Source organism: Scardinius erythrophthalmus (assembly GCF_964197995.2).
Source record: "Scardinius erythrophthalmus genome assembly, chromosome: 15".
Classification (NCBI taxonomy): domain Eukaryota; kingdom Metazoa; phylum Chordata; class Actinopteri; order Cypriniformes; family Leuciscidae; genus Scardinius; species Scardinius erythrophthalmus.
Window position 1 is genome coordinate 14,088,083 of NC_138235.1, and position 24,244 is coordinate 14,112,326.

General features: G+C 39.6%; 2 protein-coding genes across 4 annotated transcripts in view; one reads left to right on the plus strand and one right to left on the minus strand.

Moving 5' to 3' along the window:
* Nucleotides 1-23: 23 nt before the first annotated feature.
* LOC308702802 (uncharacterized protein) lies at nt 24-9,504 on the plus strand. Of its 2 annotated transcripts, none has more exons than XM_081385902.1 (10): nt 24-125; nt 705-799; nt 909-1,044; nt 1,121-1,150; nt 1,433-1,489; nt 1,660-2,046; nt 2,255-2,356; nt 4,204-4,436; nt 4,582-4,675; nt 9,316-9,504. In XM_081385902.1, the coding sequence occupies exons 2-10, from the start codon at nt 716-718 to the stop codon at nt 9,321-9,323; spliced, it is 1,131 nt and encodes a 376-aa protein (XP_081242028.1). In that variant the 5' UTR covers nt 24-125; nt 705-715; the 3' UTR covers nt 9,324-9,504. The 2 variants fall into 2 exon arrangements, with proteins under 2 accessions (XP_081242028.1, XP_081242029.1); XM_081385903.1 differs by lacking the exon at nt 9,316-9,504 and adding an exon at nt 6,031-6,381 and having other exon boundaries at nt 36-125.
* bltp3a (bridge-like lipid transfer protein family member 3A) overlaps nt 8,043-24,244 on the minus strand; it is a 39,902-nt gene continuing 23,700 nt past the window's right edge. Inside the window, exons 10-21 of one of the 2 annotated variants that reach the window (XM_081385901.1) lie at nt 24,071-24,241; nt 23,648-23,793; nt 18,564-18,714; nt 18,213-18,406; nt 16,287-17,569; nt 13,678-13,862; nt 13,445-13,590; nt 12,548-12,704; nt 11,356-11,621; nt 10,513-10,621; nt 10,329-10,414; nt 8,043-9,419 (exon numbers count right to left, since the gene is read on the minus strand). In XM_081385901.1, the coding sequence (XP_081242027.1) occupies nt 9,309-9,419; nt 10,329-10,414; nt 10,513-10,621; nt 11,356-11,621; nt 12,548-12,704; nt 13,445-13,590; nt 13,678-13,862; nt 16,287-17,569; nt 18,213-18,406; nt 18,564-18,714; nt 23,648-23,793; nt 24,071-24,241 (3,005 nt within the window). In that variant the 3' untranslated portion in view covers nt 8,043-9,308. Of the gene's footprint in view, nt 9,420-10,328; nt 10,415-10,512; nt 10,622-11,355; nt 11,622-12,547; nt 12,705-13,444; nt 13,591-13,677; nt 13,863-16,286; nt 17,570-18,212; nt 18,407-18,563; nt 18,715-23,647; nt 23,797-24,070; nt 24,242-24,244 lie in introns of both variants that reach the window. The other variant, XM_081385900.1, reaches the window with a different exon arrangement.

Below are 24,244 nucleotides of genomic sequence, written 5' to 3' on the forward strand. Positions count from 1 at the left end.
AACTACCCATAATCTGTTGCTATGGAGACACTGACGGGGTCGGTGGATTCATTCACCCAATCAATTGCAACAAATGCAGCAGAGTTTGATGGGAGTTTTTTCTGCGTGAGCATTTTCTGAGACAGGTAAGTCAAACTTTGGCTATTATTTAAGTTCTGAAGGTGATATATACAGCTGTTTTAAAAAGACAACGTGTCTGGCTTGATTTGCTAAAATCTCGCAAACCTTTTTCAAGAAGTAAAACATTTAAATGTAAATCTTTGACTCGTTCTCAAAGTAAGCCAATTTAAACTAGGCTAGCTAACGAGTTTGCTAGCTAAAGTCTACCGTAAGGGAAACACATGGCTGCAGGTTAATCTGTTGAGAAGACTGTTGCAAACTGTTATGAAGTTGGGGCGAAATTAATTAATTGTACGGGCCACAAAACGAGCATTACAATATGATATATTGTACCGTTATTAAAGTGAGTGTGTAAAATGAAAATTCTGGTATTTTTGTAAAAAAAAAAAAAATGCCAATGTGGACCTTATGACATTATAACCTCACGTTATAACTTTGCATGTCTTTTCATATTTGTTTTACTTTACATTTTCACCCGAGTACAAACTATGAAGATGCATTTGATTGTAGGTTTTCATTAAGTAAGCTATCTGTGTATTTTAATGTTACAGACATGTTCTGTCAATATTATCTCTCCTGTTTAGTTTGTTGTAAAATGAGTGGTTTGGATTTTGATGCTGAAGATTTGGAGTTGGAGGAAGAGCTTCAGGATGTTGATAGAGTTCTTCGGGTTTTGGAGGTAAGTTAAGTGTTGCATTATGGCAAAACGTTTGAAGAAAATTATTTTACACCGGAATTATTGAAATTATTTGGAGTGTTGCATTTTTGTGTCTTGTTGAATTACACAGAGTGAGGCTCAGAAGGAACTCAAGGCACAGAGGGAACACAACCCAACCCCTGTCCAATGGAAGAAGCGTGACAGGCATGGGTTTGTTATTCCTAAAAGGCCTTCATCCAGCAGGAAAACCAGTGGAATGCCATCTGGTTAGTAGTCTTATATTTATCCTTTCTGTTTACTTAACAATTTCCATTACTAAATTTGTCTCAATGTCATTTTCAGCGCCAACTACCAAGCAACATCAACGCACAGGTAAAGCAAAAACACATTTTGTGATTAATGAAAAACTAATAAAGATTGATATTAACATGGTTTTAATCTCCATAACCTTATTAAAGTCTGTGAAAAGGAGTTTCAAAGTTCCAGATTGTCTTTCTTCTCTCCTTATGTCATGTTGAAGGGGGTGCAGTCAGCAGCAATACCATCAGTTAATAAAACAGAGCAAATGTTATTGTCAGAATTGTACTGAAAACTGATTCCCTTATAAAGCCTGCATGTCTTTGCCACCTGTATAAAACATTATTGTTAACACAGAACAGCCCAGATGTGCGGCACCTACTGATGTTGTTGCCAGTGTCAACCTAACAAAAGGTACATGATTAAAGCATAGTGTATTGTAATTGCCTGGATAGATTATACTTTTAATTTGTTTCATTTCTTGACAGTTTTGGTTTAGGTAGAAATGTATGAGCTGTTGTCCATTTGAAACAATAGAGTTGGTTTATTGGCGAAGTTTATTTATTTCATTCTTTTTCTGTTAGGATCTGAAGCTGAGGTGCTTCGTCAGGAGCTGCTTGAACTGCTTGAGGATGAAGTAGACAGTACATTAGAGGATACAGCAGTGACTTGTGAGGCGTCATCTGAGTCAGCTGCTACTGACTGGGAGATCAGAAACAAAGTGTCCTCACAAAAGTGGAAAGAGGTCAGGCCATTTCTTGTTGAAAATATGCTGGCTACCCAAGATCCACATCCACATTGTGGGTGCCAGTGTGGCAAACAAGCTGTTGTGAGGTGTCTGGACTGCCTGCCTTTCCCGTTCCTTTGTGAGGACTGTGATACTGGTGTTCATTCACGCTTTGTCCTGCACAACAGAGAGTCACTAACTGGAGGGTTTTTGCAGCCTTTGTCAGAGTTGCGCCAGCAAATGGGTAAGACCATTTCCAAGTATTATGCCTTACTATGTATGAAACGTGCTATTCCTGTTACTGGATTCACATGTTGAACCAAATGTTGATGTTTTTCAAATGCAATGCATCTTTTTAGTTGAAGAAATAGTTAATATTTGCAGAACAAGTTAGTGTGTGTGCTTTTTTTGGGTATCTAAACAATACACAATTTCATTTTTTTTTTTGATAGCACGGCTGTTACCTATACAGAGACCAGATCGTGTGTGTGGCTGTTCAACAGGCAACATTCATGTGTCATCTGGCAGAAATGTGGCTGTCATTACCATAAATGGTAAGTGGACATTTTACACATGGTAGCTTCGCTTTAATCTTGAGAAGCTGCAGAGTTGCAGTCTCTATTATTTAGTCACTGTAACTTACCCCGTACACTTACAGCTAAACTGAGGCATATTGTTGACATTTTTATATCTGCTCTGTCTCTGCTCGCTTGCCAGTCTTGTGCCGAGTTGTGCCCGCTGAGCAGAGCCGGCAGGGGGCCCCCAATCGAGGTTTTTTTTTTTTTACACATATTAATTAACTTAAACAAGTGACATAAATTAATGAATTAATGACTAATTCAAGACAAGAAAATTCTGATTTCATGATCAATATACCTGCCTACAACTGCTGCTGTGTCTGCCAGTGTTTGAGTCATGCGCATAACCTCGCGTGCATAGACAATTCGTGCGCAAAGTCACGGTAATGTTAAGCCATATCACAAAAATTTGATTTGATAAATGATTAATGATTGACATTTAAATAAATGATTTATCCTTTAAATTGAATAATATTCAGAACAGAACAAGAATACAAAAATAACTATAAACAAGCCAAAACGAAATAATTTAAAGCGAAAGTGAAAGTAAGCGGCGTTGGGCTCACGTATCTCTCTCATTAGAATCAAAATGTTTCAACATTCGCGATGTATTTGGATGTTAAACTATTCTTTATTATAGGCTTTGTACTTCACTCACGTTCCAATATAGACGGAAAAAATCATCCTCTTCACACACGCAAAAAAGTGCTTGGAAACATCACAGTGGAGAGGAGCTTACGCTGAATGTACGAAGTGTATTACTGACTATTTAAACAGAGCAGTGTAATTTTTATATGTTAGGTTGACTATTTTATTGTTATATTTTATTACAGCTATAATGAATAGGCTGCGATGTCAAGATTACAATGCTGGAATATGTTGTGTGTGTGTGTGTGTGTGTGTGTGTGTGTGGCACGGGCGCGATCGAACAGTGGAAACATAAAAACATACTCCGTCATGTTCATACAAGACATCATTCACCTGCAAAGTGTTGCAAAACGTTGGAGGATATTTTGCAAATAATTTATTTAATATGTTTTGTGAGTTTGTTTTCAGAAGTTTCAAAGAGTTAGTATAAGAGTAAAGAAAAAGTTTAAACTTTTTATTTAATTATCTATTTTTTATTAAGTATTTATTTTGTATTAATACATAACCTCATTGTATTAATTTATAATGTAACATTATAGCGTGACATTTGTGTCAATAATCGTCAAGCACAGGTGACTCCGCGTGGTGGGAGGGGGCCCCCAAATCAAATTCTGCTTAGGGCCCCCAAAAGGCTCGGGCCGGCACTGCCGCTGAGAATTGCATGCACATCACGGTTCCTCGTGGGTATATTCTAAGTACTGTTTAAAAACGATATAATATTCTTTGTGCGGTTCATCAATGGTGATAAATGATTCAACCATCCCGCGAGGTGCGGAAAACTCTGCACAACACCGACACAGCTGGTGCTCCGTCTCTCTTTCTCTTCTGTCACACACACACTACGCCCACACATGCGCACTGACCTCCCTTCCTTCTTGTTGTTCATGATTACTCATCATGCAAGAGGTTTTGCCCAATTCCACTGTGGGTGTATGTGTGTTAATGTATCATCCAAGCGGTATTTTGTTGTAATACACGAGCACAACAAGGTGGCAGTATCTACATTTCAAGTGCATTATCATGTGTTTTCCGCAACATCTTCTTGCAATCTTTTCCTATAACCATTTAAACTTATCAGAAATAGGGAATTAGAAACAACGACCTGTTTCCTTCTTCTGTTGAGGTAAATGAACAGTATTACTTAATTTATTCATTTGAATTAATGCTACCTACAGGCCGCTACAACCTTGTATTGCCAGCTGTGAGTTGCACCAACTGTTCCCTAACATGGTCCCCCACCATTAAGGACATCCAGCGTGATGGATACTGGCCTGGCACCATGCATTTCTGCACCCTGTATACCACTGATGTCTTTCAGTCTTTCTATGACCTTAAGATGGCCGCACCAGGTGTATCACTTAAGGCGTACATTAAAATGCTTGATGAAAGAACAGGGCGCTTCGGAAGAGTGAGTTTTCAATTTTGCCAAGCTTAATGAAGATGCATGCAATGTTCATTAGTTAGTGTTTATGGTGAGTTACACATACACACATATTATTTTCCTTAGACTTTTCTCCTATGTTTGTCTGTTTGTTTCTCCTATGTTTGTCTAGGCTGGCAAAATATCAGCTGATAGCTTCAGCAAAAGCTTTTCTGAGTGGGTTGCTGTGACATACGAGGTGGAGAAGAAATTATCTGCATCAAAAGGTAAATAATTAAAAAATATAATGTCCACAACATTATCATAATGTTTTGTAGAATTATCAAGCACATTTTTTATTAAGGATATCATTATCCATCATCCGGTTTATATTGGAATGAGTTGATGACTGACGAAGTTGCCCTGGGCGTCCAATAGTACCGCGGATGGGTTTACATTGGAGTTAGTGGAAAGCTCTGTGCGTCTCATATTGAAGCTAAAGGGTGCCATGTGCGTTGGTAGTATATGCCAATGTACGTGACAAAAGCGTAAGTATATAACGCCCTGGGAATGAGAACGGGTTGACAAGTCTTACCAATTATTTTTTTTTTTTTACCATAAATTATTATACAGTATGGCAGAAAGAGTAATAGGCCTGGTAATATGCTGGTAAGCGATTCTGAATGCAGGATTTGATTTGCAAGGATGATTCTGGTTTGGCTAAATTTGCACTTATTTTAGTTGGTGGAGCAGAGATGGACAAAGTGACTGGCAATATATATGACAATAGTGTACATAAAAATATAGTTACTCAACATTAATGTCAATAATATCACACACACTCGTTCTGAACAAAAGTACCAGTATCTATCTAATAAAATGTTGGTCATGCAGTTCTCGGCTGAATAAGTGTATCATTAGAGAGTAACTGACAGGAGATACAAAGTTCAACTTTAAGAAACATTTTATTGATCATCATTGGTGACATTTTCACACAGTTATGGTTCACAGAACCAACAAAATATTAGTTTGGTTTTAATGTTTTGTTCCAGGACTTTAATGGTGGTGATGTAAAATGTGAAATGATATTAGCTTACTTTAATGAATAGATCAGAGGTCAAAATATTTTTTTATCTACAGCGGGTTAGCGGGGCTTTTACTGGGTTGAACATGTGACATTCAATTAACCAAAAACAAGACAATCAAGGACAAATCAATTCAACAATTTAACACTTCCCGTACACCTGATAATCCCAGCAGAGTTTGCTGCCCAAAACATTCAGTTTAGAGACAAACCACATATCATGCCATCTTCTGGATAAGAATATGTGTTCACTGTTTAAAAAAAAAAAAAATACTCTGATGTTTCTCTAAAAATGCCTTTGGAGAAATAGTGTCAATATATGGATGGCAGCTCAGATCATTTTGTGAATTTGAGAAATATTTGAGTTCATATTGAAATCTCTGACTTTTGATTACAGACTTTGGTATCTTGGCAAATCTGAGCACAGTTTGAGGCATTGTTCAGATCTTTTCTGAAACTCTAGAGGAGAAATGTAAAATTAGTGTGTATCTAAAGGGCATTTCTGTTTCTTACAAATATATCGCAAAATCATTAACTAGAACTATTTTCACTCTCCAGACTGATGAAGAGACCAATCATCCTGCTCTTGAGAAAAGATCAACCACATCGTCTGACACCTTCAAACTTAAAACATTCGTCGTACTGGACAAATAATCTGATTTAACTGCACACAGAATTAGAAGTTCATTTAGTACCAACTACACAGCTAAAACAATCAATACAATTAGTAAAATCAGGTAAATATTAACATATGCTCATATTATGCTCATTCTGATCACATATGCAGTACTCGTCTACAACAGTAAAATAATGACCCTTAAATAAAAGTATAAATTAAAATCTTCACTCAACAGTCTGTGACCTTGATGATGTTGCACTTGTGAAAGATTTCAAGTAAAAGTCATGCAGAAAACACCAACATTTTTTTCTTCCTCGCATGCACTGGATGAAGTTTTTTGATCGTAAGAATAATGTTTCAATTACTACCATCTACAGGAAATGTCTTTACAGTTTTTAGACAATTGTAACCGTTAGTTTTCCAAAGATTTTTGGAAGACGTGACATATCTTAATACACTAACAGAGAATGTTTAGTGTATGTAAATGCTACACATTTCACTGAAAGCTGAAGCACAGACACTGGAACCATCACAGGTTGATACAGAAACAGAAAATGCACTTTCAATAACGTTTGAAACTAACCGTACACTTGCTGATAAATCAATCCAGATGTCTGAAGACAGAGGGATGTTGATAGGACATACAGGAGTCACATTCATCCAGATGTTTCCTATCAACCCACAAGATTTATCAGCCTCATAATACTGATTTAGCATGGAAATAAGCCTCGTGACAGTCCTAAACATTACAATACACAACTTCAAGGTGTCAAAAAGCCGTAGTTGTAAAGTAAATAACTTTTACTTACTTAAATGACGTACAGGACATCAAACAGAAACACGTTTCACATCATCCTTTTATCACAACTCCTAGTTAAACATTTTAAAAGGGGGTTAGCTCAACAATAAAAAATATTAAATTATTTCCATTATTTTTTTATATAAAACAAAAAAATTGCCCATGTCATTGCTCTACTTCACAAGAAACCATCTCCTCATACAAATGAGGTTCAAGTATGCATAAACATTAATATTTTAACTCTACAGATTAGTGAAATGTCTCAGAGAGTCTTATTTAGTGTAACAGACTATGAACATAAACACTAAACAAAACTAATGTTTGTAATTAATGCTGCATTCACGCTATGTCGGGTATAATTACCCAGTTTACAATGTAACAAATCTAGATCATTCTGAATGTGTGTTACATTGACAAGCACACATAATACTGAATAAAAGTGACTTCACAACTTCACAAAAGTCCCTGTGCAGCAACTCGTATGAACACCAGCATTGGCACTAATGCTACTTCAATCTGTGCTCATCAGTATGAGACGTGAGATCTTACACTAGAGGAAATGGGCATCATCTCAATACAACGACTCTGAAGACGTGTTGGTTAATAGAAGTACCATCAGTTGTACATTAAACCTCAGATAAAGGGTGATGTATAGTAGTGAACATTAAAGTCAAAGTGCTTTTGTTTCAGCTCCTTTCATCAATAACACACACACACACACACACACACACATCAGCTTAACTCTACACACCGCACTGATTCAGATGAATAGCAGCTAATAAAAAACTTACTATACAGTACACTAGTCAAATCCACAGCTCTGTTCCCTAAACCTAGTAAGCTGCTTTCATGTCTACTCTTACTTAACCTTCAAATACAACATCCTAACAGTCATGGAACCTCATAAGTGATTGATTTGACTTTTGTGTTATTATTTTTTGAGAGCAGCATCATTTGTGGAGTACCTTTTGTATTAACACGTCTATGTCTTGATATTGTGTTTATTAGTGCTGGGTATTGACAGATTCCTCGAATCGATTAAATTCCAATTCAGATTTGATTAAATTCTATATTGATTCGTTTATATATATATAAATGCATTCCTTTTCTCAAAGAATTCAAATCCCATATTCAATTGCTGTTAATTTTTTTGATATAATGATATAAGGCAGTTATTAGATCAATTTTTAATTAAAGGCTACTGTAAGTTGCTCTGTGAATGGTAGATTTCAAAACTCACACCTGAAAGTAAATTTGTTGTCAATCCCAAAAATGTACAGTGGCCCTGCTTACACCTGGTATAAAGATGCGTTTCAGTCGATCGGATGAAGTGGACGACGCTAAATACAGGTGTGAACGGGTCTAAAACGCTTTGAGCTTGTCCACTTTGGACCACTTCCAGAGGTAGTTGAAAACACATTCGTCCGGATTGCTTTCGTAGTGTAAATGCTCATGTGGTCGAATGTGTTCAAACAGCCACAAAAGACCGTCTTCTCTCCACATACTGACCTGATGAGTAACATTATGGGAAACGCTCTAGCCAAATGGGATTTAAACTTTGTTGGCTGAAGAAGTTTGTTTTGAAGATGAAAAATGTACCAAGCACAATGTTCTCTCACCATTGCGGATTTATAACACACACTCACAGCGCTCGGCTGGTCTTGCGGTTCAGAGCAGAAACTAAAAATGTTTTTCTGTCGTCTCCGGTCGCGTTTATATGTTATTTGCGAGAGCTTATTTCATCCATTAGATTGAAAGATCTTAAAAAAAAAAACATACATTTCCCCGCCCAGAGACCCTCCCCTCGAAGAAATCAGGACAGAAGTGGTTGAAAGTGGACAAAAGAGACAGATTTAAAACTAGGTGTAAATGGGAATGTGTTGCCCTCGTCTACCAGGTGTGAACAGGGTCAAAATGAAAACCAAAATTTGATAATGTCAACCCAGGCTGCTCACTAGGTTTGGGAACAGAGCTTGTATCTACCAGCACTACAAAGCCTTGGTACCAAACAACACTCGGGCGTGTCTATAAAATCTAAAAGCTTTACATAGTCCAGTCATGAAATCAAAAAAGACGAATGTGCGAGAAGCATGCTGACCAGAAGTGAAGAGATGATCTGTTGTGCGGTAAAGAGGGTCTGCGGCAGCGAAAGAGTTTCACTTCAGTCCTCCTCCAACTGGAAACTCGATGAGCCGATGTAGTTCAGTCACAAAGAGAGAAAAGTCACTGTACAGGAAGACTGGGTGGAGCACGCTCACAGAGACTGAACTGTCTGGTCTTACACTCAGATGTTAGAGAAAGGGATGGATGAGAACTTTGAGTCAGAAAAGGCAAAGGTCTTGTTCTTCTGGTTTATCTACAAGACATGTCAGCTTGTGCCTCATTTGGACTAAAGTCTGGTTTCTTTCCCTTTGTACATCATAAGGTGAATGAGGGGTTGTGTTTCCTGACTTCCTGTAGCAGGCGCTCTCGGTCCGACAGAGCTTTCTCCAGAGCCGACTGGACGTCAGTGAGTTTGGACTCCAGAGACTGTACCAACAGAGAAACACATACATGTTACATCTATCCTGAACTAAATATTAAATAACAAATTGTATCAGTTATGATCAGTTGAAGCACATAAACATTCCTTTAAAACAGACAAACATACTAAAAAGAGACCATTTTAGAGAGAAGTTGAACTTGCAACAATACACCTTCATCCATGAATAATAAAAGACGTTTAGACTTCAAACATGTAATTAAGATATCGAATGCCACGGTTGACGTTCGAGTCTTCTCGTTCTTGAAAGGAATCATAGCCAAGCACTGGAAAATTACAATCACTTTATCACTCTGAATTTTGCCTCAATATTTGCCTTGAAAATTATGAAAGTCCATTTTTGCCAGATTAGATTAGTCATAATTCTGACATACAGTTGAAATAAATAAAAAAAGTCTGACAAAAAGTCAAAATTAAGTTGAAATTAACAAAAATAATTATGACGTCAAAATTGACAATTATCAGGAAAGTCAATTATGACAAAGTTGATATGAGTCAAAATTAAGAGATAGTATGATTTTTTTTTAAACCATGTCAAAACCTAAATTTTTAACGTTTTATCTCAATTTCGACTTCTTCATATTAATGATTTTTATATCACAATTATGATTTTTTCTTACATGGCAGAAATGGGCTTCCGTACAAAACTCATTTGCTCTGTTTATTTCAAATATGGTGCATCAAGATGCATTACGTTAGATTTGATGCCCTTGATTCTTGCATGTACAGCCTTATGCATCTCTACATGCCATATCTGAATTGAATGTGAACACAAATGAGATTTGAAAACTACAATGAATAGGCATATGTTCTAATATCTTAAACAGAACTCAAACAGGCCAAATATAGTAAATACAGTGTTACACTGTGCATATTAATCTCCTAATATACCATACCTTGTTGTTCTCCTCAGGTCTGAAGCAGGATTGGTCAGCTCTCTCTTGGTCCACTTCTGTCTCGATCCCTGATTGGCTCTGTGCGGCTGATGCGTGAGAGTGAAACAGAGGCGGCAAACGTTAGTTCAACAGGAACATCCTCAACATCTGAGCAGCTGCAGTAACCCCAACCCGAAGGACTCACATCTCAAGCGGAGGATGCCATCATCCAAACGCTCCAGCACAATGCCGTCCAGAGAGAAGAGCACAGGAACTGGTTGAGGAGCAGTCGGGAAGACACGAGGATTATCGTCCTGACAGAGAGAGAGAGAGCATTTAGTTAGTTGCGGTTTTGGAGTAAGTTGATATACTATGATAGAGCAAATACAAAAATTAAACTCAAGGTTATTAAAGTTTAAATATTGCAGTATTTATTATTATTAACGGTTTATCCATGGACATCTTTTTTTTTTAATTTATGTGCCTTCGTCATGTCTTACTGTCACGAGGGCGGGGCAACCTGTCACTCACACGAGATCCACCAATAGCAAACCACGACCATCCAATCAATTCCCCTTGAACAAAATCAAGCTTCGCCCTACATATGTTCTTGTTCGAGAAGCTGTTTCACTCGGATATACGTCACAATAGGAAAGAAAAGACTATCGCAACTTCTGTTTCATGCTGACTAAATGAGGCAAGGGTGTAGAGTCTGTGGTGATTCAAGATATTTTAAGGCATGAAAAATTTTGTTTTGTTTTTCCCAGGAAAAAAACGTTTAAATATGTCATTTTGGTGATCAAAGATGAGTTTTAAGGGATAAAATTACAGGGGGACTTTAAGAGATGCTGGACTCTAAAAAAGAGAACAGAAAACATCATACAATGTCCTTCATTACCTTATTACAGTCCTGTCTTATTTACATAAGATGTTGTAGCTTGTACAGTAAACAACGAAGAACATAACAGATAATGTATAAGGGAATCCCTAGTCTTCCATTAGCTGGAGATGATGAGAGATGTGGCCATTATTTGACCCTCGTTCTCACCTTTAGTGTAATAGCAGTGTCCCGTAACCACAGTCTCATTGGCTGGGGGTCTGCGCTGAGCTCGTCCTCCAGGAAGGGTCCCAGTGTGTTTAAGGTAGAAGCCAGGAGCTCTGCTCTGCACCCTGTCAAGCACATCTCCATGAACCCCACGCTCTCGGAGAGAGGCGAGTGTCTGGCGGCACGCGGGCCCATCTCTAGCCTGAGGGCCGCTGCGGGGGGGCGGGAGAGAGAGCGGGGGCCCGGAGACAGAGGAGAGGAAGCAGCAGCTGTGGCGACAGAGAGAGAGTGAAGATGTTCTGAGAGGATGTTGTGGTAAATCTGGAATAAGTATCACACTGCATGTATATCTAAAAAGACATGATGTTCACAGCAGACTGAGAATCAGTTACCATAGAAATAAAGAGCGAGAGAGGCAATTATAAGGGGTTGTTGCCAAGATAAATATATGGTACCCTGTGTGTTGTGAATAATTAGTGGTTTGGAATACAGACTTCATAACCAGGGAATGAAAAGAGACGTACTACGAGTAGCATGTGTGTATCGCCTGATCTGTGTGCAAAAGCGCGAGCAACACATTTGCGAATAGGGATCGCTTTTCTTAACTCTAATGGCAATTCATAACTATTTTTCATTTTGGTGAATTAGTGGCTTCATTTAGTAAGAAATTTGAACGCATTCATATGTTTCCGTACGATCTGCTTACATTCCACTGTGGACCTTCATGCTAACTTTTTTTCTAAAAATTTTAAGTTTCTGTACAAATCACATCACAAAAATTGCCGTAAAATAGTTTTCTCATGAGATCGGGTTGAATGGGCCTGTAAACGCTCCAACAGAAACTGAAAGCGTCTTTTGTTTGTCCATTTCACATACAGTATATCGTAACTGCAATCGCATGTACTTTTGTCGACTTCTGAAAAGCTGAATTAGCACAAGGTCATTCAAACAACGAGGGTCAATCGTGGCGCTCGTAGTGAAAGTGATGACCAATGGAATCCTTGAAATGTTTGGGCGGGAGATAAATGCAAACTCAAGAGTTATCTTAAGTTAATGTTAAAAGGTGAGACAAAAAAAAAAAAGACTTTCAAAAAGAGAGGACGTGTGTGTTATGCCTTGAAGTGTAAACACAGCCTAAATGACATCCTGACAATTCTTCTGCAATCACAATCATGGACACATTTAACATCCTAACCCTGCGTCAGTGTCGGTCCCGCCAGCAGGTCTGTGAGTTTGTGGTTGCCTTGTTGTTTAGGCACAAGCTCCTGGGCTTCCAGCGCCACCAGGATATCTTCACCGCGCATCTCCGTCAGGCACTCCATTCGACTCAGACACACAACTAACACAGACACCTGAAATAAAAGCAGAGCGTTCATCAAACATCAGTCACGCAACCAAATAAGAGTAAGGAAAGAAAAGACTATCACAACTTCTGTTTTATGCCGACTTTAAACCAGCACAATTTAGTAGAATATGTTTAAATATGGTGAAAATCCAGCTTTTAATGTTGTTTGTCTCTGTGGTGTTTAATATGCTTTAAGACAAACCATGTGCAAATTCATAAGCCAACACCATTGCTGAGTATTTCCCCTTAAAACTGCAGTGAACCAAAGACAGTCTTGAAAACGCGGTTTGAAATCACTGGTGTTTCTGACATCGCAAACTACCTTGTAACCAATCACTTCAACGTGCCGGCGGGCTTTAGCATATCATTAACTATGAGCGCTCTGAAGCAGGGGAGTCTCAAGAGAAGCCAGGTTATCCCAGTATTTTTTTCTGCTGATATGAAAAATCGGGTACATTTAGCAATATAGCGTGTGTGATGTATATTACGATGTTATGACGAACTATGTGCGTTTCTCCACTGACGTTCTGAGTTGTTCAAAGCATTTCTAAGGATGCGGTTTGTTAGAAGGCAGCTGTCTGACTGGTAAATATTAAATGAGTTATAAAAGTATAAATAAAACATGGTACCTTGCTGTTTTTCAGACTTTTAGACCACAAGCACTGCATTAAAGTGGACATCTTCCATGCAGTGGACAAGTGGCAGGTGTTTAGGCATCTAGATGTCATTACACTAGATACAACTCACCATATCTTGGGCAATGTCTTCAATGCTCTGGGACAGAGAGCTGCTGAGGTCTGCCGATGACCCACCTTCTGTTCCTGGAGCGGGACTCACACAGCTTCCCGAGAGGACACCTGTCCCATTAGGACGCAAAGACTCCACACCAGACTCTGAACCACAACAACACAAATATACATCAATGAAAGACACTGACAGATATAATTGTTATAGCTTTTAAAATACAAGTGCTTCAGTACCAGAGTCCATTAGGATGACAAAGTTTTCACTGATGTCACTGTCAATGGATAAGCCATCGTCCGCCAGACTACCCTCTAAAATGGCACTGTCATAGGAATTCTGGGAAGGCGACTGTTTCATGGAGTGAAGCCGCAGGTTCCCCATGATGGAGGGACTGGTATCCTCTGGCCGTGAGCTTTGCTCCCTACAGAAGCCATATCATGTTAAACACGTTAAAAGGTTAATTCATGGGAAAAGTAGAACAATTCTGTCATGATTTACTCACCTCTCATGTCGTTCCAAACCCATAAGACTTTAGTTTATTTTTAAAACACAAACAAATACTTTTTTTAAGATTTATTTTTGGCGCTCTTGCCTTTATTGAGATGGGCCAGTAAAGAGAAATGTCAGGAAGTGGAGTGGGAGGGAGAGAGGGGGGAGTGATCGGGAAAGTTCCACGAGCCGGGACTCGAACTCGGGTTGTCTGAAGTGCACGAGGCTTTTGGCTTCGACAAAGAAAGACATTTTAAAAGAAACCTGTGAGATTTCTGTCCCTCCACTGAAAGTCCATACAACCAAAACTTCATAAAGTAATCAAGATGAATAGCGAGGTGGAATCTGCAAATAATTTAATTTAGGCTTTTATTTAAAAATAACATTGAACATCGCACATACTTAAAGGCACAATATGTATTTTTTTTGCTTTAAAAATATAAAAAATCACTATATCTATGTTATATATTTTCTAAAGTTGTGTATTTACATTATCCCGACAGTTCCAATTAACTTCTAAATCCAGAGAAATTAATATTTTAATTCGAAGACACGGACCGTGTCTTTATTTCCGTTATGTCGCAGTCAATGGCGTCATATCCGTGTTGTCCCTGGTTTCCGCCTATGGTTTCCGCTCGTACTGCCATGGTAACCAGAGCTATGAGCAGAGCCCTCTGATTAACCAAAGCGACAGACGCAGACAACTGTGGAGTTCGCAATGTCTATCTGCACGCTGTTGTTGTTTCGTTCAAACATTATGGACCATGGCAAGCAGACTTTTGGATAAAAAAGGAGAACTAAAACGAGAATCAATATCAGCGCGGTGTTTTCGAGATGCCGAGAGCTCCCATAGACAGTATATAAACGAGAGCTCCACGTCCGAGACTTCGACCGCTTCTACATGTACTTTATTAAACAGGTGAGCACATTTACATAAAACTAACCAATGTTATACAGTTCAACAATGATAAAATGTTAGAATATGATCTGTATGTTATTCTAATGTTGATCTAGCTTACTGCTAGTCTCATACAGACAAACTAACACATAAATTTCAACACATTCAAATGCAGTTTAGTGTGCTAAATGTAATGTTAGACCAAGTGAAACAGCGCTGCGTTACCTCACAAGTTTAATTTGTCTAATAAACTGACCTGTGAGTTGTAATTCTGCACTTGCGTGTAGTTCGGTAGAATGAAATGTCCATATTCCTTTTATATCCGCGGGACTCGCGTCGCGTTTGGAGCTGATAGCTGTCTCTTAGCAATCCCGAACTGCTTCATATCACAGTCATGATGAAAACATTGATGTATTCAGTCATCCATAAACATTATTAGATCGGCCGGCTTGACGTTGACGACAAGATCCATAATTCTTAGCATGTGTTGCGTCATCAAACTACGCCTTTGTTATTGTAAGACGTTAGCGACCCCTAGTGGACAAAAAAATTCCATACTGTACGTTTAATATTAACTCAATCGAACTTTCCTGATGCATGGAACAAAACTTATTGGTTCTTACGCGTCAATCAAGAACGTTTGAGCTGCTGTTGTCTGTATTTATATTTGATGTGTTCAAATTATGTGAGTTGATCAATGTTTATGTGTGGATAAAAGCCTAAATTAAACCTGTTCATCATATAAAGCGTTTCTTCAGAAAACTTGAATTAAACTGCTTGATTCATTTGGATTACTTTTACAATGTCTTTTTGAAGCATCAAAGTTTTGGTGAAACGGACTTTCAACGGAGGACAGAAATCTCACAGGTTTCGTAAAAAAAAAAAAAAAAAAAAAAGAGTAAACTTTTCGAAGATGACCGAAAGTCTTATGGATTTGTACCAATATGAGAGTGAGTAAAGATAATAGAGCTTTAATTTTTGGGTCAACTGACCCTTTTAGACTGTTAACATACTAACAAATGAGAACATTTACTGTAACAATGCCCAAACACTTTCAAATACAGACCAATGTGTCTTCCTTAAAATATAAGCATTCACTAGAACAGCCACAAACAGCATCAGCTCTTTTCAATTATGTACTGTGTGCACTGCATGTGAGCTCATCTAAAAGATGGCCAGATGGCCAGAGAACATAAGGTACATTGTTTCAAGCTTAGCCACAAATTTAATGGCTCAGATCAGATCAGATAATCTCAGATGGAATCAGCCATGGCCAAGTGATAGAATAGATGGCGTTTACAACTACTTTAATTAGCTATGGAAAGAGTTCATTAGCAGTTGAATGAGATAAAGTGTGAATTGTGTACAGGACTATTATCAGTTTCAGCTGTACTTTTTCTGTATCTGTGCAATCCTAAGATCAAGACCTCAACAATGCAAATGGCTCAGAGGTCTTACTTGTTTTGAGTGAAGAGTTTGGTCATGCCAGATCCTCTGCTCAGGAGGCTGAAGGCATCTTTTGTGATGGACAGCGCCCCTTTGGTGAGATCCAGGGAGGCACTGAGTGCGTCTTTGGTGACCCCTCTGGTGGCATTCAGGGCACTGGATAGCTCCCCCTCCAAGCTGAAAGTGGAGCTATGCCGGGACAGTAAAGCAGGATTCACTGGAGAAAGCAGAGGAGACATGGCAGGAACAACGGCTTGAGCGTCACCATCCTGCCCCGTCTGTCCATCTATTCCCTCTTCAATGGCTTCGTAAGCCTCCTCTACTGAACCCTCCTGCTCGGCATCATCTTCTTGATCCTTGTTCCCTCGTGTCCCACTGTCCTCCAGCAGGCCAGGCTCACCAGCATGGTGCGATGGCGAGAGATCAGAGTCCGTCAAGCTGGGAGTGTCCGTTTCCACTGGGGAATGGGCTTCTTCTGGCTCGCACGTTGTAGGAGGAAGAAGTAGAGCAAGCTCTATCGCCTCCATCAGGACGGAGACACAAACCGAAGGAGGATCTGAAGGTTTATGTGTGGATTGTCCCAAACCCTGGAAGTCCTTGGTCAAATCTCCAGCAAGTCGGGCAAGGTAGTCCTTCATCCGCAAAAGGGCTACAAATTGGTAGTGGTTGAGCCACATTTTAACTGGAGTGATCGATTGGGCCAAGATATGGAAGGAGGCCAAAGGATAGTTGACTAGACCCTCGGTCTGGTCGAATTTATCAGCTATGACGTCATTTACATGCTGTGGTGAGTCAAGGAGAGGATGTTTGCTAGAACCGGTGGGGGATTTTGAATCGCCATCTATACTCGAACAATGAGAATCTTTTTTGAAGGCAGAAGGGCGGCACAACCACAAAGACATGGCAAAGGGCTCCACAAAGGGAAGGGTTTTCCCTCTGAGCCCTCGACGAGCCCCATCAAAGCCTAGAGTCACTCGGGACAGACTGACAGACCAGACGTCCTGCGAGCGAGAGGGACGTTTGTGCTCTAACGTCAGGGACTTGTCTTCCAGAAAGCGTTGAAGGAATGCTGATGGCAGGGGATGTAGGAGGCTCTGATCCCGAGGGAATGATTGGCAAGCCGTGGGATGGAAGAAAGGACAGGCGGAGAAGCTTCCGTAGGTGCTGTTGAGGTCCGAACGGGAACCGTGAGGAGAGTGACGCGTGTTGCTGAGGACGATTTGAGGAAGACTGATGCTCAATGACTGAGGGCGGTCTGGGTGATCCATAATGGAGGATTCCAGAGGAATGACCAGCTGAAGAAAACGAAATAAGTTTCAGCCAAAACACTTGCAAAATGTTATTAAAAGCACAAAGAGAGTAAGGGTGGGTTGCACAGAAAAGGACTGAATTAAGTTTAATGCTAATCAAGGATTTGTTGATCTGGGTTTTATTTAAGTCGAGTTGTGTTGCACCACTTAATTTAAAACACAGATTAACAAATCAACCTGTGATTAAAACCTTCATCTATGATAAATTTTCTAGCGGTTTTTATTTCCACAACATGAAGGTAAAATCTTATGGATTTATGAATGAACCATTAGCTTTAAAATCTTTCAGGTCTACTGACATTTTTGTTATGACATCCGCTTCAAACATTACAATGCCCATGATACATTTTGTTACCTCTACATGTCTACAATAAGTAAATCACCTTCACTAGCTAATTACTCTTCGACAATGCCATAGAAAAATACAGAGCTAACGCAAAAAACGGAAGTTCAAAAACAAAATTCGAAAGATGGCTGCGTGCTTAAGGTCTATATAATTGGAGGGGATCAACTATAAACCATTCAGGTGTAAATGACACCAGATGATCAAATGTTTAGCACCAAAAGCTTTTTTTACAAGATCCATACATGACATTCCTTTTAAAGCCTGTTTGATCTCATGGTTTACCTTCAGCTGTGTTGCATCCAGGCGGATATCGATGTGTTCGTCTGTCTTGCTGCTGTCCTGGAGGTGGTAAAAGGCTTTGACCTGATCTAAGGTCCTGTGTAGACCCCGTGAAAACAGAGTCATCCACAAGATGCTTGGAGCATCCAGACACAGCTGCAGACCATTCAGCTGGGCATAAAGATTAGAGCAGGGCACTAAAGAGAGAATGGGACAATGGGTGGAAAATAAAAATGATAACTCTTTCCAAGCAGGACAGATCAAACTTTATACTGGGGTCCCACAAGGATGGGAGTTTGTAAATATAAATGACATACATTAACAATAGTGATCAATGAATGTGAAAAACACTACCTAAGACACCAGGAAGTCCAGGCTTATCAGGGAAGTAGTATTCAGTGAACTGAAGGTGTATTGCAGGAGTGTTTTCCGGTAGATGAAGGGATTTGCGGTTGCAGGAGAGGAGAGACTGCGTTCTCTTGCTGTGACGGCCCCCGGTGGACACCTAAAGAAACAGATGGGCTTTAATAACAAACATTCAAATTTTTTGGACTTCAGCTTCCTGCCTTTCCCTCATAATCTTTCCTTGTGCAATTTCATTGGCTGTTGTGCTCACCAAGGCTGCATTTATTTGACCAAAATGTGAAATATAATTATGACCGCCGCTAGCATAGCTAGCGAAAGCGGTCATATAGGGATTGTCAAAGTTTTTTTTTTTTTTTTTTTTTTTTTGTCATCTACTGAATTTTTCGTCAACGATACCAGGGACACCAAAACACCGGGAAATAACATGAAATTTGGTGGGCATGTAGCCCCACTAGACTTTTACGGAAAAATTTCGTTTGGTCCCCGGGGGCCACTCCCCCCCCCCGCGCTGGGCCCCCCCAAACCCAAAAAATGCAGTTTTTCCTAAATAACTACCTGAACCGTGGCACCGAGGATGAAGAAATTTTTATGGTATGTTGGTCTTAAGGGCCCACATCGACCTAGCCCATAATCACTCATTTGTGATTTGCGCCCCTCCCATAAAAAATGAAAATGCAATATTATTCTGCTTTAATTGCCCCTATCTTCAGTTGAGATGTTCAGAACTGCACCATATTTCGTGTGTATGATTAACTTGACATCCTCTGGGGGTATGCCAAGTTTCGTAGAATTTCATCCATGGGGGGGGTATAAAATAAATTCATTTACGTGCACATTTAGTGACTGTACACTCATCGGCCTGTAGATGGTGGTGTTGAGCGAAGGGTTGCTGGTTTAGGATGATACTGTCACACACACACACATGCAGGAATACAAACAAACGCAAGCATGCACACACACTGACATCCACACGCACAGACACACACCCATACACACACATACAAATCCACATGCACAGACACACACACACACACACACACACACACACACGCGCGCACACACATGTACGCACGCATACATACACGCACAGACACACACACACACACACACACACACACACACACACACACACACACACACACACACACACACACACACACACACACACACACACACACACACACACACACACACACACAGACACAGACACAGACACAGACACACACATACACACACATACACAAACACACACACATACACACACATACAGACAGACATGCACATACTACTACCTTTTTTAGGTATCAGCCATATACCCGATTTACCAATACCCAATGTGTTATGCTTGGGCAGTATACTAATGAGGTGGGTGGGACATGTTTCATGCCATGTTAGATCACATCCTGAGAGTCTACGCTTTCAGAAAATATAGTTTATATAGTTGAATCAGTTTTCTCTTCATGGTACAGACCAAAATGTATTATGTGTACACTTTCTTCACCTAAATCCATAAAATCCCATTCATTTCTTCACCTAAATCCATAAAATCCCATTAATTTCAATGGGACATTTACTTAAGTGTTCTACTATGTACAGTGGGAATGAGTTTAATTTTGTTAACATTGTTTTTTTAAAACTCTGGGACCAGGGCTACAAGATAAAACCACTTTTTTGGGGATTTTTTTTTTTTATTTCAGTAAAACACAACAAACCCATGCCAAAGTCAGATAACTGACTTTTACCATCAACAGGCACCTCAACCGTTTGGTAGAGGTTTGTAGAAATTGTCTGTGAATTATTAAACAAACTGCCGATGTAGCATGAAAAAGACTTGCTTGAACACAATAAGTGTGTTTTTGAAACTCATTTTTGTAATACATTATGTAGGGAAAACCACTGTTATGGATGTGACGTTTTTACGTCTTACAAGTAAAACTTAAATAGTAATGGCAAATAATTACAAAATAATAATTACAAAACTCTAAATTATCCATGATCCACAGGAATACTCCAGACAGTCTTTTAAAATATACAACTTATATACATAAACACGCAATACAGCCAAATTGCTCCACGTCATTTATTTTTGTGGAAAGCCAGTGCAGGCCTGAGCGGCGGTCATATTTTGTACCGCCATGCGGTACATCTAGTTACAATTTAAAATAACTATTTTCTATCTGAAATTTTCAGCATCATTACTCCAGTCTTCAGTGTCACAAGATCCTTCAGAAATCATTCTAATATGATGATTTGATGCTCAAGAAACATTTCTTATTACTATCAATGTTGAAGACAGTTGAGCTGCTTCATAGAGATATATGATATATATATATTTTTTTTTGATGAATGGAAATTCAAAATAACAGCATTTATTTGAAATAGATTTTTTTCAAAATCTAGTCTTCACTGTCACTTTTGATCACTTGAATGTGTCCTTGCTGAATTAAAGTATTATTTTATCAAACTAAAAAAAAACTAAAAAAACCTTTGACCGATAGTGTAACTCAGATTTGTTTGTGCCAGAAAATTTAGCAATGGCAATTTCAGTTCCAAAAGCGAGCTATTGAATAACTTCTATACTTAGTGAGCGCTAAATGCATACATTTAATGTAACATTTATCTAGTGCTGTTATATTCCCACATTGTATCTGTTTATTCACCCTTGATAACTCCACTTTGAGTTATAGCTTTAACATTAAACACTTCTGTCTCTTTTGAGCTACTGAGACAACTGTGAAAACATGCATTATATCATAACTGACAGCACTGATGACATGTAAAAGCCCTAAGGATGCATCATGTTAAAAATTAAAGTCTCACATTGTCTTGTCGAGGCTATTGTTCTCTACTCTCATTTATCCATGTAATCTCAATGAAAATGATCAAATGCATTTTTGTACTTGAACTTCCCAGTTCTGTGTTCAATTTGATATGAGCGTAGTTAACCAAAGCATAACATCGGCAACATATCACAGGCTGCTTTCTCCTTGTGATGAAAAAGGGATGACATAAGCAGGTTTCTTTTGCAAGACGAGACTAATTTAGATGAAACTGACTTGTGTGTCACATAAAAAGCATGAGTAAACAAGCTTGTGGTAAGGGAAAGCAATAACAAAATGCATACTTCCTCTTTTAGCCGTCTCAGTGTAAGTCTATGCATAATAGAACAAAAGTACCCATAATTACAGGCTTTTATGATAAACGGTTTGCTGTAATATGCTTAGACATCTACAGTGTTGTTCAAGTCACACATTATCCACATCTGAGATTCAAAATCTAATTTAAACCTGGAAATTAAATTTAATATTTGTAAATATAACTTTAAAGTGCCCCTATTATGCTTTTTCAAACATTACCTTTAATGTAGTGTGTAATATAGCTGTTTGTGAATGTTAAAGGTCTGCAAAGATTTAAACATCAAAGTCCACAACAAATAAAGTCATGGTCTCCTAAAAGAAAGAATCGATTCGGAACTGCTGAAATGAGTCATCAGTAATTCCAGTCTTGCTTCCTGCTAAAACCTACGTAGGGTTGTAAGACATTTGCATAAAGCCAGCCTATGGTCTTCATTGACTGCCCGCAAACAACGTCTGTTTTTACCCTCAAACACTGTAGTTGTAGCTGAAGTCTGGAGGAGTTTGTTTCATGCCAAATCCACTTTGATGCACTTTAAAGGATGAGGACTCGGGCTGGAATTGATATGGTAAAACCGATGCCATCGTTACTGTTCGTATCATTGTGTATGAAGTGCTGCGGAAGAGCACACCAAATTCAGATATGGTAATGGACGTTTGGTTTCCAATCACAACAGACTGGGCCATCTGACCAATCAGAGCAGAGTAGACCAATCACAACAGACTGAGCCATCTGACCAATCAGAGCAGAGTAGACCAATAACAACAGACTGAGCCATCTGACCAATCAGAGCAGAGTAGACCAATCACAACAGACTGGGCCATCTGACCAATCAGAGCAGAGTAGACCAATCACAACAGACTGGGCCATCTGACCAATCAGAGCAGAGTAGACCAATCACAACAGACTGGGCCATCTGACCAATCAGAGCAGAGTAGACCAATCACAACAGACTGGGCCATCTGACCAATCAGAGCAGAGTAGACCAATCACAACAGACTGAGCCATCTGACCAATCAGAGCAGAGTAGACCAATCACAACAGACTGGGCCATCTGACCAATCAGAGCAGAGTAGACCAATCACAACAGACTGGGCCATCTGACCAATCAGAGCAGAGTAGACCAATCACAACAGACTGGGCCATCTGACCAATCAGAGCAGAGTAGACCAATCACAACAGACTGGGCCATCTGACCAATCAGAGCAGAGTAGACCAATCACAACAGACTGGGCCATCTGACCAATCAGAGCAGAGTAGACCAATCACAACAGACTGGGCCATCTGACCAATCAGAGCAGAGTAGACCAATCACAACAGACTGGGCCATCTGACCAATCAGAGCAGAGTAGACCAATCACAACAGACTGGGCCATCTGACCAATCAGAGCAGAGTAGACCAATCACAACAGACTGGGCCATCTGACCAATCAGAGCTGAGTAGACCAATCACAACAGACTGAGCCATCTGACCAATCAGAGCAGAGTAGACCAATCACAATAGACCAATCACAACAGACTAAGCCGTCTGACCAATCAGAGCAGACCAATCACAACTATCTGGGCCATCTGACCAATCAGAGCAGAGTAGACCAATCACAATAGACCAATCACAACAGACTAAGCCGTCTGACCAAACAGAGCAGACCAATCACAACTGTCTGGGCCATCTGACCAATCAGAGCAGAGTAGACCAATCAGAACAGAGTAGGTTTTCGGAAAGGAGGGGTTTAGAGAGTCTGAATTCTTTATCAAATCGTTTCAGACACTGTGAGAAAAGAGGTGATGCTGCAATGAGAAAATGGATTTGTTCAAAAGGAGAAATTTTATGAGAAAATTGACTTTTGATCTGCATTGTATGTAAGCATATAAAGGCTGTCACTGTCAAGCATGTCTCACACTAACTTTTGTTATGTTTGTGTAAAGACGTCTCAAACCTGATGGATGTCCAGATCGTCCACGCGGATCACCATACAGCTGGAGCGAAGCTTCTTCAGTGTGGTTCCCGAGGACGGGGCGGCTGCTGATGTCCGGCGTGAGGTCTGAGTCCGTTCAGGACTGAAATTAGACAGTGATTCCCCATCTGCTAAAAACAAAACAAGACCAATTCAAATTCAATTCATGAAATTAACAAGAGAACTTCTCAAAATGAAAACACAACCAGACACGTTCATGACAAATACATAATTTTTTTGAGGAACCGGTGCATCACTTCAAATATTTTTTAGTGTTTAGACTACAAAATTATAAGAACTGTACCTCTTGTTTTTTTTCTCAATAAAGTGGACTGATGAATCATGCACAACAACACCAACATGTATTGATGATTTGGGACGGATAGACAGTCAGAGAATGTTTACCCTTGACTTTTTTGGCTGGAGAGTCTTTAGCAGACACATTTGGTTCTGTGGGAGGCCCAGGGATGCCCAGATCCTCCACGCTCCTCTGAAACTCCTGCAGCAGTTTGTTGGCCCACTGAGCACGAGACTCCATCGCCCCGCAGTGACGCTCCCAGTGCCGGCAGCCTTCACCTG

Bases quoted from the DNA above. Each gene is read 5' to 3' on its own strand.
- LOC308702802 (XM_081385902.1), top strand. From the start codon at position 716: ATGAGTGGTTTGGATTTTGATGCTGAAGATTTGGAGTTGGAGGAAGAG. The intron at 2,047-2,254 runs GTAAGACCATTT...TTTTTTTGATAG, and splicing joins AGAGTTGCGCCAGCAAATGG to CACGGCTGTTACCTATACAG. The intron at 4,437-4,581 runs GTGAGTTTTCAA...ATGTTTGTCTAG, and splicing joins GAACAGGGCGCTTCGGAAGA to GCTGGCAAAATATCAGCTGA.